This window comes from Archocentrus centrarchus, unplaced genomic scaffold (genome assembly GCF_007364275.1).
Source record: "Archocentrus centrarchus isolate MPI-CPG fArcCen1 unplaced genomic scaffold, fArcCen1 scaffold_26_ctg1, whole genome shotgun sequence".
In the NCBI taxonomy this organism is placed as follows: Eukaryota; Metazoa; Chordata; class Actinopteri; order Cichliformes; family Cichlidae; genus Archocentrus; species Archocentrus centrarchus.
Window position 1 is genome coordinate 6,874,942 of NW_022060256.1, and position 14,813 is coordinate 6,889,754.

The 14,813-nt window shown below is 41.9% G+C and overlaps 1 protein-coding gene across 2 annotated transcripts in view; it reads right to left on the reverse strand.

Annotated features, from left to right (window-relative positions):
- Positions 1-535: 535 nt before the first annotated feature.
- The window catches only part of slc39a14 (solute carrier family 39 member 14), a 33,165-nt gene continuing 18,887 nt past the window's right edge, over positions 536-14,813 (reverse strand). For both annotated transcript variants that reach the window (XM_030723534.1, XM_030723536.1), the window contains 6 exons: positions 12,323-12,492; positions 11,022-11,144; positions 8,610-8,783; positions 5,655-5,889; positions 5,347-5,531; positions 536-4,342 (listed from right to left, as the gene is read on the reverse strand). In XM_030723534.1, coding sequence (XP_030579394.1) covers positions 4,190-4,342; positions 5,347-5,531; positions 5,655-5,889; positions 8,610-8,783; positions 11,022-11,144; positions 12,323-12,492 — 1,040 coding nt within the window. In that variant the 3' untranslated portion in view covers positions 536-4,189. The remainder of the gene's footprint in view (positions 4,343-5,346; positions 5,532-5,654; positions 5,890-8,609; positions 8,784-11,021; positions 11,145-12,322; positions 12,493-14,813) is intronic.

Sequence of the window (14,813 nt, forward strand, 5' to 3'; positions counted from 1 at the left end):
TTTAGTGCTGTTTGCAGAGTTGTGAATTGTGTTTACCTGTTATGTACCCAATTGAAGGACATTTAATATACACTGTTGCAAGTAAAACTACCTCTTTATGCAAAAACTGTCCGTTTACTGAGCTGTTTTCATCGAGGATTCTGCAGCAGTGGAAAAATCACAACAAAATAAAACTTAAAAAAAACACACATATATTTAACTTTCCATTATTCTCAGCAGACTAACCTTAGGAAACATTTTTACGATTAAAAATATCGCTACATCACACATAAATATACGGTCCCACCAATTTCACACAATGACGACACTTCAACACAAACATTTCTTGGAAAATGAAATTTAAAAAGAAATTCTCCATGACACAGACAAAAGGCTAATGAGGATTCTCATACATTACATTAGATACAATACTTTTCAAAATGATCCTTCACAAGTCTGCGAGAACACTGAAAAGATTTAAAATCAGCAGGAAGTCCATCCTGCTGATTTTCAATCTTTTCAGTGTTCTCGCAGACTGAAAAGATTGAAAATCAGCAGGAAGTCCATCCTCGGCTGGTTTTAGGTCAGTTTTTCTGAGCCTGTTCTATCACAGGAGCGGCTTCAGCTTCTTCAAATGATCCAGTCCAGTGCAGCTCCTTCTACCTCACCATGCTGCAACTTGATATCAGTCTAATCTGAACATATCAGCAGTTATTATTCTACAATCCAGTTTGTTCCCACCTCTGACTGAGCCCCGTTTCAGTTTCTCCCAGAGAATTCCTGAATTGACATTCCTGATTCCCTGGATCCCTCCACTGCCACTGTCAACTGGCTTAGCTCTATCCAACAATCTCACTACTACTCTAGGCTGCTCATGACTTCCCTCCACCTTATCATAAATAACACCAGAAATCCACTCTAGCCTCCTGCTGGACAGTCTGACCCCCAATCCAACCAGGTGACCTTAATCTTCCTGCTGCGTTAATAAACTTCCTGATAAAATCTGCACCTTCTTCTCTGTGTTCTGCATCTGGGTTTTGGTTCAGCTGGTTGGAAATGTTCCTGTTTCTGCTGCAAAGAACCCGTTCTGCTGTCTCCGTGCTCCTGAATGTGTTATATGCATTAACTGAACAGATATGTTGTGAGTCTGTGTGCACTGTAAATGCTCTGGCGTCACCTTTTTAATAGTGTTGTGTGCAGAATGAGTTTAACTTGTATATGTCCCATTTATTGGAAATAAAAACTAAAGTGAGACTGGATTCATGTCTGCTTTCATATGGCTTGTGGTGTGAAGCTATGAGCAACACTTGATCTTGGATGTAAAGCATAAAATAAATATTTTATGGCTTAAACAACAATAAATAATCCCATACATGACATATCAAGCAGCAGAACTCACTGTACCACTTAATATACTTAACTTTATAATGGCTTGCCTTCTCCTTCCTGGAACTGCATCATCATCTTTATTGTAAACCTTACGGGTTCCAGTTTCTGGCTCTAATAAATAATATTCTATAAATCTAATCTACACTCACAATATGAAAAGTATGTAAAGATGCTACATTATGGATCACATCAGCTCTGCTGAACTCTCAGTATTAAGCAGAGGGAAAATCTCTGTAATCCACCAGCAACACACTGAGAAAAAGCAACCCGACAGCCTTACACTGCTGTGTAATGCACAACAACTGGTCCCCCCGAAGCTCCAATTTCTTTACTGCGTGGCCAAATGTATGCGGACACCCAAACGCAGCACCCCGTCTCCTGCTGTAACCGCAGCTACGTTTCCAGTTTCAAGCTTTCCATCAAACTTTACTGACATTTGTACATCACCGCATCTCATCAGGCATCACCTGCGGGGATAGCTTTTCTTGGTTAGATCATGGCTTTGTGCACGGGAAGCAGCCTTCTGCAAACTGTGACTATATGGGTGAAAATAATAATTATCTACATTATCAAGTGGACCTATCAGTCTAATGTCCAACTAGATATTTTAAGTCTTGCACTCTGCTGGAGTAGCTGTGCATGAGTCACAGATCCAAATAACCCGTACTTATCTTAATCTTAATGAAACAAGCTTTAGCTCCCTTCTTCCTCCCTTTATGCCAGCTTTCTTCTGATTGGCCTCTTCTCACAAACAAAAACTCTGGGTGGGGCTCCTGTGCTCGCAGCCAGAGCCATGTGACTGGGATGACCATATTAGGGACATCCTTCCCATCTGAGATGACATGGGTCCAAAAGCTTTTTTTTTTTTTTTTAAACTTAGCCACGTTTAATATGAGCATCCATGACTATAAATAAGGATAAGAAGCCCATTTTAATAACTGGTCTAAGAAATGTGAAAAAAGTGCAGTTTAAAAAAAAGCCATAAAATAACCAGAAAGTCCATCCTTGTTTGAGTTTTAGCATTTTATCCTCATAAGAGCCATTTTCTTTCTTTCTTCGTATTGTATGCATTTGGACACTAGGGGGCACTTATCTTATGAGTTAGTGCATTTATAGGGCAAAGGATTTATTCATTCATTCAGGTGCGTTAACGGGGAAGCACAACGGTTTTTGACTGTGGCCTGTCTCAGGTATGTCAGCATTGACTATGTTAAGGTAGGCTGCATAACTAATGCTAAACCAGAAGGACAAGAAGTGCATGTTGTCTTTAACAATAAAGAAGAAGTGGAGGCAAAGTTTGGATTTGTGAGTGTTTGAGCGCACGCGTCAGAAACCGCTTAGGTAACGCCGAATACCGGTTTATTATTTATCCTTTCTCAACTGACATGCTAAAACTCAAAGAAAGTGAATGCAGATGCTGAAACCAGAGATTTCTGAATTTTAAAAATATTTTAATCATTAGTATTAATGTCATTTGATTTCCTTTAGTGGAGTGGCATCAATCTGAACAGTAAACCTCAGCTTGAGCCATAACTTGGGGCTTGGGTTGTGCCAGACTGTTTTCACAGTTAAAAGACGTTAGAAGGCAGGCCAGACACCCCCTAAAAAACACCCCCCCTAACAAAAAGGAGCTCTGAGACTGGTCTGTCCACATACCTTTGGTCATACAACAAATGCAAGTCACAAGAAGCAGTACAGGAGCTCATTGTAGTGTTCTTAATATGGATGATTAACATGGATAAGGTCACAGATGAGGTGACAGGAGCGTGGTTACACAGTAAGATTCAGCTTACAGTATTCTGTTACAACTACTACAACTACACTGTAAAAGAATAGATAATCTGGGAAAAATAGTCTATGGGATATGTGAACACTGCAGGTTTGCACTCTGAATTCAAGATTAGAAGGAATAAAAAAGCTATAACTTTTCACCTGCTATTCTAATGAAGGGCACAGATGGCAAACTACGGAGAAATGCCGCCGGCACCGTCATCTGGATGAAGCCACTTTGCTCCTTAACATGTGTGACCCGGGAGTCCTTAGGAGGTACTGGCGCTTCCAAACATCACTGCGTAGCCCTTCACCATTCTCAGTGGTCTGCCCACATTTGGTCTTTAAAAGTCAGTATTCATATATAAAAAAATATAAAATCAACACACAGACAACAAAGTCCAGCTGGAAGTCAGATTGTTTGGATAATAATTCCAGTTGAAATCTTTTAAGATTTGCTTTTTGGTATGGAATGAAGAAAGTGGGAAGAATTATGGAGTCTGGAAATCAAAGATGTTTGTAATACAGCTGCTGTCACCCGATTGTGCTTTTCAGAGGATTACTGATAGAAATACTCTGTATGAATCTCAACTGGCCTGAATGGAGGCTCAAGGACATCCACCAGGATGGATGAAGAGGATGAAGGATCTGGGGAGGAAAAAACAAGATGGCCAACGTCTGGAATAATGGGAAACGTTTGAGAGAAGGGGTGAGGGTGTATTGCACATCCAGTCTAATCATCCTTTTCGACTGCTTCAGTTGATGTTTCGGGACTTTTTCAGGGGGCAGTTATGAGGAAAAGGCTGAGGAGAGAAGGCTGTCACACCCTCGGCCTCGAACCTACTGCATGTAGGACTTCGACTAAAGCGGCTTCTCATATAATTTCAATAGAGGATTGTGCGTACCTGCCACACAACCAAAATCCCAAAACTTCAAAACCCTGAAAAAACGAGAAGAGGAACAAAAGGGAGGAAAGTTTCAGGCTCCCTCCTTTTGGACTCAGCTTCCAACAGCGCAAACCAGCTGATGGCGACTTCAGAGGCCTCTGGTGCTAGGCCAGGCGGATTTGTCCCGAATACATCGTAAGGAGGAGCATGATGGCGAAGCCCGTCAGCAGACCAGCGTTCTGGATGGCAAAGGTGAGGAGAAAGCTGCTGCCGCCTGCATTCTCTTCCTCGCGACTCACCTCATTCATCTCTGGAAACTGAGACACATAAAACACAGCGACAATTCTTAAACTTCTGTGTAACCAGGAAAAGTTCAATTAGAAAATCACCCATGTTGCACAAATGACATCATCTCGGCTTAGCCGGAGTTACAAAGCTGGTGAGGCTGGAAAGATAAACCGAGGTGGTTCTCAAATAAATTGTAAAGTTTGTGCCTCCCACCCTACGGTTTTTGACCAATCATTAACATCAATAAAAGGATGCAAGTTGAATTTTAGTGAATTAAAGCCGAGCCCCAGAGCATCAGTTTAGTTTTTGTATTCACTCAAACTCAGTTTCACACCATATTTTCCTCCTGGTCACCAACAAATCTCACTGTGAGGAATTGATAACTGAAATTATTGTTCAGCAAATGATTTTTCTTCTTCTTCTTTTTTTTTTTTTAACATCGCTTCTGTTTGTGATGGACAGCCAATCAGAGGAAAGTTGGCTTAAAGGGGGAGGAGCAAACACAGCTTGTTTCAGACAGAGTCTATGCCAAGGCTCAGTATAAGATAAATGAGGTTATTTAGGGTTAATTTTTAATTGTTGGGTCCAAGAATAAAAATTATGAATGTGGATATGAGCATAATAGCGCCACTCTGATAGTTAGCTCTTATTTTAATTACACACATTTCAATATAAATGCATTTAAAACGAAAGGTGTGCAGGTGACGTCCTAAAATGAAGGATACGACCCACAAACTGTCAAAAATACTCTGACTGGTAATCAGTGTACAGATCAGTACAATTACTGTAATTATTTTAATTGGGTAGCTTTGAACTTTATTACATAATTAAAAAATTATGCGCGTTTCTTAAATTAAATGTGACTCTTTTTTTCATAGGAGTATAAAGAAATACGCGGACGTCCTGCAGAGTAAATCAGCCAAACAGTAACACAACGATATTTATGTATCAACAATGTTCAAAGGACTTATTTAAAAAGCCCACTAGTTCAAAGAGTGTGTTGATTTATTCTCATAATTCACAAATCACTGACCATATCTGCCAGAGCGATGTAGAGGAACATTCCTCCTGCCAGGGCAAAGATCCAGTTGGGAGAGAAGCTGTTCCCAGCCAGGATCCCAAAGCCCATGCCCAGGTAGCAGCAACAGGCCGACAGGAAGTTAAAGAAGAGAGCCTGCTGTATGCTCATGCCAGCGTTCAGCAGGATCACAAAGTCTCCTGAAAGCAGCAAGACAGAAGAACATGCTTCAGTGACTGAACAGCTGACATTTCAAGTAGTCTGTGTTGCAGTGAAACTTGTATTCACTCACTGTCAGGAAACACCTGCCAGCTGTGACTCACCCAGCTCATGGGGGAACTCCTCACACAGGATCGCCACAGAGGTGCTGATACCCTGGAAAACAGAGGCGGTGAACGAGGCCCCGATAGCCAAGCCGTCAATAAAGTTGTGCAGGCCATCGCTCAGTGTGATCATCCAGGCCAGCGTGCCGATGTCAGAGTAGGTCGTTCCCTTCAGCCAATAGCAGCCACCACCACTGCTGCCTGACCGCCCACCGCTGTCTGGACTCTGGGAGTCCTGGAAGAAGCAGAGTGAGGAACGCCCATTTCAGATAAACAGAAGTGGACAAAGTTCACTGATTTAGATGGTTTTTAAGCTGCATAGCAGAACTTAAAATTTCTCACAGCTTGATTTTTTTAAGGAGTGCACCCTCTAAAATCAGGGGTTCCCACATTTTTAGTCAAATCCCCATCACAGGTGTACAGTGTGTAAGCAAAGTATTCAGACCCCTTTAAATTTTTCACTCTTTGTTTCATTGCAGCCATTTGCTAAAATCAAAAAAGTTCATTTATTTCTCATTAATGTAAATGGACTAGTTCTTATATAGCGCTTTTCTACTCTGTCTGAGCACTCAAAGCGCTTAATGAATGAAGAAATTCATAAAGTCATTACTGTGCGGCTCGACAGCTGCTACAGCAGGCTTCACCAAAGCTGTAGAGCAGAACAGGGACTATCATCACCTGCTGCAGCTAACCCTGTGGCTACAGAGAATGCGTAGGTTATATGTGCTCATCAGGAGCAAAGGTATACTAGAATGTATCTTTTCATTAGTTAAGGATTGGGGTGGCTGTAGCTCAGTAGGTAGAGCAGGTCACCTACTGATCGGAAGGTCAGCGGTTTGAATCCTGGCTACTCCAGGCTACATGCCAATGTATCCTTGGGCAAGATACTTAACCCCAAGTTGCTCTCCGACCGTTCTGTCGGAGTATGAATGCGTGTGAATGTTAGTTAATTAAAGCACTTAGCTTCGTAAAAAATGGAAGTGCTTGTATGAATGGGAGTGCATGGGTGAATGCACAGGTTATATAAGCGCTTTGAGTGCTCATACTGAGTAGAAAAGCGCTATATAAGAACTAGTCCATTTACCTGCAGTCTTTATTGTGCACTGGGCTGTGTGAACCTCAGCAAAAGAAGAACTTTCATTTTAGGGTTGTGTTTCTGATTCACATTTTAGACTCAGTACAACACAACAAAATTTAAGGATTAAATGTGTAAGGACACATCTTCAGACTACATTACGCTATGTTACTAACCAACCACCAGCTACTAGAATTTCCTCCAGGCAAGTAGTTTATTAGAGGAATATATACTTTATGACTGTTTACAACTTATATAACAACAGAAAGTTGTTACATGAGTTAACAGAGTTGTTAACAATTCAATTCAATTGGTAAATGGACTGGACTGGAATGTGCACTCAGCACCCCATCGTGACAGAAAAAAAACAGAAATGGAGAATTTTTTTTCAAATTTATTAAAAAAGAAAAACTGAAATATCACATGGTCCTAAGTATTCAGACCCTTTGCTGTGACACTCATATTTAACTCACACGCTGTCCATTTCTTCTGATCCTCCTTGAGATGGTTCTCCTCCTTCACTGGAGTCCAGCTGTGTTTAATTAAACTGATTGGACTTGATTAGGAAAGACACACACCTGTCTATATAACACCTCACAGCTCACAGTGCATGTGAGAGCGAATGAGAATCATGAGGTCGAAGGAACTGCCCAAGGAGCTCAGAGACAGAATTGTGGTGAGGCACAGATCTGGCCGAGGTTACAGAAGAATTTCTGCAGCACTCAAGGTTCCTAAGAGCACAGTGGCCTCCATAATCCTTAAATGGAAGAAGTTTGGGACAACCAGAACTCTTCCTGGACCTGGCCGTCCAGCCAAACTGAGCAATTGTGGGAGAAGAGCCTTGGTGAGAGAGGTAAAGAAGAACCCAAAGATCACTGTGGCTGAGCTCCAGAGATGCAGCAGGGAGATGGGACAAAGTTCCACAGTCAACTATCACTGCAGCCCTCCACCAGTCAGGGCTTTATGGCAGAGTGGCCCGACGGACGCCTCTCCTCAGTGCAGACATATGAAAAAATAAATGAAGGACTATGAGAAATAAGATTCTCTGGTCTGATGAGATGAAGATTGAACTTTTTGGCATTAATTCTAAGCAGTATGTGTGGAGAACACCAGGCACTGCTCATCACCTGCCCAATACAATCCCAACAGAGAAACATGGTGGTGGCAGCATCATGCTATGGGGGTGTTTTTCAGCTGCAGGGACAGGACGACTGGTAGCAACTGAAGGAAAGATGAATGCGGCCAAGTACAGAGATATCCTGGAAGAAAACCTCTTCCAGAGTGCTCAGGGCCTCAGACTGGGCCGAAGGTTCACCTTCCAACAAGACAATGACCCTAAGCACACAGCTACAATAACAAAGGAGTGGCTTCAACAACTCTGTGACCATTCTTGACTGGCCCAGCCAGAGCCCTGACCTAAACCCAATTGAGCATCTCGAGAGACCTGAAAATGGCCGTCCACCAACATTCACCATCCAACCTGACGGAACTGGAGAGGATCTGCAAGGAAGAATGGCAGAGGATCCCCAAATCCAGGTGTGGAAAACTTCATTCCCAAGAAGACTCATGGCTGTACGAGCTCAAAAGGGTGCTTCTACTCAATACTGAGCAAAGGGTCTGAATACTTTCCGTACCCACTGTAGATGTGATTTTATCTTTTTTTTTTTCCCCCAACACAAGTGATTTGGTTCTATTAATTTTCATTTAGGGAACCTGACCTTCAGAAAGGTCATAAATTAACCTTACTTGGTGGATTCTCCCTGGGATAAACCTGCATTGACATGGTCTCCATATACACTAGTGAATTCCCATTTTTGGACCAGTTACCTCCTTCATTTTCTGCAGAACAGCATCCAACCTCCTCTTTGCTAAATCCATACCTGTGGTGTCTGTGCAGGGCTGAGCATGAGCTCGCCCTCCCCTGCGTCCACTTTGCCCAGAGCCAGACTGCTGGCCTCTCCATTCTGCTGCAGCTTCTCCTTCTCCCCCTCCTCCAAATCCCGGTCGGGGGTCGAGTAATGATCTGCACCAGGGTAGTGGCTGTGGCCGTGGCTCTGAGAGGCAAGAAGGGGAAAAAAAAAAAAAGTCAACACATTTTGACAAATTCATTATTGGTGGGCATCTCCTTCCTGACAGGTGAAATAACCTCAGATTTTGGTAAATTATTAAGAGAAGGTGCCAACAGGAGATTTGACTCAGAAGGTGAAAACATTCCTGCTGGTTTTATCCTATTTGTTACAGCTGAACAGCGGATAAAGCCGCCCAGATGGGATTAGAAACCATTTTTTAAACCACGGTCACTGATCATTTGTCTCTTCGACTTTTCCTCAGTGACCCAGCCTCTCAGGGAGTATTTATTCCCATGCTGAGTTCTCTGAACTAAAATGTCTGCAACCCCCCTAAAGAATAAAATCTGCAAGAACGCTGATAATAAGCACGTTCAAAAATGTGCAACACAGTCACAGCTAAGTTGCAACATTAATGGAACAAGCCAGATTTGCTCTTTCACTCAAGGACACTACCCCAGTTCCCAGACCTGGAACCAGTGCTCACTTAAAACTACACACTGGCAGCTGCAGAAAGCTTCTCTGACCCTTTTTCTTTTCGCAGCAAAGCATGCAGAAGCTGACCCTGACGACCCAGACATCCGCGTGGCTCAAAGAGCATCTGCAAGTAGATTGGTAGGTCAGAGCGTTGGCTGCTAATTAGGTTGTAGTGTAAAAAAGAGCAACCACCAGGTGGAGCAACTGTCCCACAACCACAGTCCACAATTTCTATCGCTGCCTTGTGAATGAAGTCAGGAGCATGGCGTGACTGCACCTCGACGCTTAAGATTTTACAAAAGAAGAGTTGCAGCTGTGCAAAAGTGAGGTGTCAATCCCAAAGCTGAAAGTGTTAAAGCAACGTCTCCACAGTTTTAGGTCTTTAAGAGCTGATGACGGGCAACACGATAAAAACTACCTCTCTTTTTTTACAATGGACAACTGTGAAGCACAAACACATGCTTCACACCATCTATTAACTCATACCACAGCAATGACTGCAGTATTCAGTTTGCAGACAGTGATCTACATATAACAGAACTTGTCTTGGAGTTTTTTTGTTTTTTTTTTTGGTGTTAATCTTTCAACTATTTCACTGTTAAACAAAATGTAAAAGAACAAACAGGCAGCTCAATGTATTTAATTACCAATATTAAACTATCCTGTAACATATGAGCTCATCTAAGGTATTAACTTCTTTTTCTAAATGTTTTTATTTATTCTTATTATTGTTATTAATTCTTAAAAGTGTCTTTTGAACTGGATCTTTCTGAGAAGCTGCACTTCTCAGGTTTACAAGCCAAATACTTTAACACCAAGGATTTATGTAGGCCACTCCCTTATGCCAGAGGCAACGGCTGCCATTAAGTCACATGACCATGCCATCCTATTTGGTGTTTCATTGGCTGTCATGTATGTGGCCTTAAATGATTGGTTGTTTTGGAGTTTGTTTGTTTTTAACTCTATGCCAATCTCACTCACAGGAGCACAGGAACTTGAAACGTCACTCCCACAGTGTACACAACGTGTTGCTGGAGCTTTAACTTCAGACAAAATGTGCAAAGTCCTCATTTGACTGATTCAACAGTTCTTCAAAGCCACAACAAACTAGAATTTTCAGTTCATCTCTCCCTCCCGTTTATGCTGGAAAAGCATTTGGCAAAGATGAATTTCTTTCTAAAGGTCACAGAAGAGCAAGCCTCACATTTTTCACTTGTGTACAGTGTGTGCAATTGAAGAGTACTCTACATAATATACAATACATCGCCAGTGCTTCTGGCTATAAGTCCTGACAGTGACTTTGTGGGTATCTCTGACTGTCAACAGGCTGGGATTAAATATCATAAACTGCCGGCAGAATATTAAATGAACATTGCAAGTTTCTTCTGTCAGTCAGACATCCTCCCCAACTAGTTTAACCTGCCGCTCCATGAACAGACATCAAAAGCCTGAAATTTTATTGTGTGGCATGATGATGTTGGGAGCAAATATGAATCAGAAACCCAGTATGTTAGCTTGAGGAAATACTGGAGCATGAATGAATACATAATACATAACCGAGCAGGGATAAACTATCCCCCCACCCAGCAAAAACCTGCTGAGAAGATACGTAAAAATCTGCCAGATGTTTTTGACTCATACTTAAATTTTGCACAGACTTTCCTGTAACCTTGGCGATCGGGTTGAACACACTTGGTTTCAACAGACAACAAAACACAATAAAGTCAAGTATTCTTGGTATAAACTCACCCCTTGTTTTTGCTTTAGAAGCATCTTGAGGACTTTTTCAGTGAAGAAGAAGAGGTAAAAGCCTCCGAACACCACAGCAGACTTGGACACATAGAAATCTACCATAGGGTCAAATCCAAAGGCCTACCACGCAGGAAGAAAGTGATGTTAGTGTGCAATAAACAATGTATTCATGAAGGATGGTGGTTCAGGATCTGAGGTCAATTTGAATAATATCAGCAAACCTTGTTGTCTGTTTTTGCTACAAAAACCTATCCCTTCAGCTGAATTTAACTCCATGTTTCTCCAGTGAGACCCGACACAGTTCAGGAATCACTGATGAAAGCGGGAACATTCAGATATGTGAATTTGGATGCAAATTTGTGCCCAATGATTAACCTTATTTCCAGAGACAAGAAGGGTGAGAAATATGGGAGCGGTACTTGCATTGGTCTATCAGGACTACACACTTTAAAAACAGATCATTCTGTAGTGCAATGGCATATAAATAATAACTCATCCCGCTTACTGTAAAACTGTGGTTTATCTCACATTAAGTGAGATGAGACAAAAATGGCCCGTGATAAAGAATCAGGACATATACAGTTACGTCCACAGGTTTTTGGACAATGACAATTTTTATAATTTTCCATCTGTAAATCACCACAGAGGATTTTAAATCCATCAATCAAAAAGTGCAGACTTTTTAACAAAAGTATTGAATTAACGGTTTTTCTCTTCCAAGTCTAACCTTCCTGTTCCTGAGTGTAATCAGTGGTTTGCACCTTGTTGTAAAACCTTCTGTATTTACATTCGTGAAGGTGTGTGTTTGTCGACCTTGACAATGACACGGCTGCCTCCTCGAGAGTGTTTGATACTTGGTTAGATGATCTTCTGTGTTTGTTTTGGTGCAGCTGAGCCGGTCAGTGCATTCATCCTTTTAAAGAACTTAGCAGTGTTGATTTGAGCACTCCGAAAGTTTTTGCTGTCTTTTTGATTTTCAGCCTAATGATGGATTTCCTCACTTCTCCATCCCTTTGGAGCTCACCGTGAGCGCTCCAGTGAAAACCTACCAAACGTAAGTTCAACACATTTGTTAAAAAACTTAAATTAAAGCTGAAACTCTGCACTTTAATCTCATCTCTAATGTTTGACTTAAAATCCCCTGTGGTGCTGTGCAGAGGTGAAATTATGAAACATTTGGACCTAACTGTATATCCCAGTGCTTTCCAGAGAGTTTGGGAAACAGACTCACTGCAGCCCTACAGCCCTGCACTGTAAAGGCACTGCAGCTGAGTGAGTCGCAGCAGCACCAACACTACCTCTGGGATGAGCTGAAACAGGGCGTTGGAGTAGAGCGTGCCAATGGCCAGGGCTATGAAGTAGAGCAGCAGTCGCTTGTAAAAGGTTTTCTTCATGAAGGGCACCACGCTCGCCCCGACCAGCGAGCACAGAGAGATCAGTGTCACGCATAGGATCCCATAGCCCCAAACTGATTAACAGAGAAGAAATAAGGGGGAAGGAGAGAGAGCAAAAGAGGTAATCAGTTTGAAAATAATCTCGTCAGATTAATAACCACCATGTTAATTGATCTTATGAGTAAAAAAAGAGGAACACCAAGACGTTAACTCCCTGGAAAGAAAGAATAAATGAAATCAACCTGGAAAAAAAAAAAGACATCAAAAGATTTCCAGAAACAACGACGATCCGCTGAAAACAGCTGATGTGACGCCACCTTTTATTTGCATTCGGCTGCACTTTGAAGCCCACGAATTTCCACAAATTCAAAACAAAGAGGACGTTATTATAGCTTATTAGAATCTCAAGCATGTGCACGCACACACACACACAGTTGTTGTAGTCTGCTCAGGTGTGTCTGTACCACTGTCACAGCCTCAGGGTAAAAACTACCCATCACTGCAGAGACAAAGGGGGGGGGGGGGGGGGGGGGGGCAAATGAACTTTAAATAGCCCACATGTAGCAGAAGGAGCAAAGCTAACGAGGGATCACATTTCAGTCTGAAGGACACTAAGGGTGCAGTGCTCCATTTCCCAGGTCTCTGTTACACAGTGAAATATATGACTACCCCCCCAAAAAACATCTGTTAGCTGTTCTAGCACCAGAAGAGAAAGCTGAGTTCTAAAACATAGGTGGCCTAGATCTCAGAGGTACAGACACAGCTACACACACACACACACACACACACACACACACACACACACACACACACACACACACACACACACACACACACAGATGACTGGGGTTGCCGTCAGATCAGAGGAAAATCCACAGTGCCCGAGAAAGCCACAGACTGGAAACAAAGTCAGGAAGAGGAAAGAGTTATGAACGCTGAATAAACAGTGGCAGTTTGGGTCATTCTGTCTAAAATCCACCAAATCTGAACTTTATCCCCTCAGAATCAGCTGGTTTTTTTGGTACAATAACTTTACAATAAATAATGGCGAGTTAAAGAAGCCATGAAAAATGTTACCTTCATACTGTAAGACTTTGCTGCATTACAGACCCTCAAAATACAGGGGCTAGGTAAAATTTGGTGCTTTTTAATGTGCATGTTTTCAGCATTTTTGAAGCAAAAACTTCAAAAAGTGCCGCCTTTCAAAGCTCATGTCACCATGGGACGCTGGTCTAAACGAGCCACAGCGTATAAAAGGTCTCCTTTTTACTTATATTTTGAACCCGGGCTCATCTTCTAGCTCTGATTCCTTCTGTGGCAACATTTCTGAATATATATATTAAGTTTTTCTGCCTGCAGTATAAATTAATCCTCCTGATTTGGACACCTGATCCAGTTGGAGATTTTATCAACGCTTAAATGTTTATTTCAGCCCTGAAAAACTAAAATTAAAAAGCGAAAAACTTTGAAGGTAAAATGGCTTCACTAAACATAATTAGGTTAGAGTACAAAAAACAACAGCTCATTATGAGGGTGTCAGGCGGGAGGTACTAACTGATTCTTGGTGGCACTGCCGTGAACTACGTAAAGCAAGCTTAATCTTCAGTGTTCAGTGTTTGAGCAAGGCGCTGTGGGATGTGAAGAGATATAAATGTAAGTCCAGATGTCAAACCTCTGGAAGCAGCTGCAGGATGGCAGTGGAGTACAGCGTGCCAATGGCAAGAGCGATGAAAAAGATGAGTGCGTATTTCATATAGCGCGTCTTCATCAGAGGCACGATGAAGACTCCGGTCAGGGAGAAGGCATTGATGATTGTCACACTCAAGAAAGAAAAACCCCAAACTGGAGTTGGAGTGACAGGAAGGTACAACATTAAAACAAAGTGCAGTGAATAATGTGCAGTAATCCATCTGTAACTGAGGTTTAAGCAGTGGATTATCAGACATGTTAAGGGTTGTCCCCTCATAATCAATCATTCAAGCCAAGCATCCATTCATTCATTTATTTGTATTAAAGTTCATTTAATTTTTGGACAATGTTACCGACCCATGAGAAAGATCGCGTGGACCCTGCTTGTTGGAAATGTCTCTGTTCTTAGTAGCCACTGTGAAGTTCATGCCAACAGGATGGACTTCGTGTCAGCCATAAAATGTCTAGATAGATAAGTTTCAGAACAAGTAATCTAAATGTTCAGAAAGTAAAGGTCCAATCTGTCTTTATTAGTTGGCTATGTACCAGTCTTTTAAGGTGGCAATAATTAAACCATTATGTCATCATTTGACCCAGCTGTCTCAGCTAATTATAGGCCAATCTCCAACTTTACTTTTCTCTCAAAGATCCTTGAAAGAGTAGTTGTAAAACAGCTAACTGGTCATCTGCAGAGGAACGGTTTATT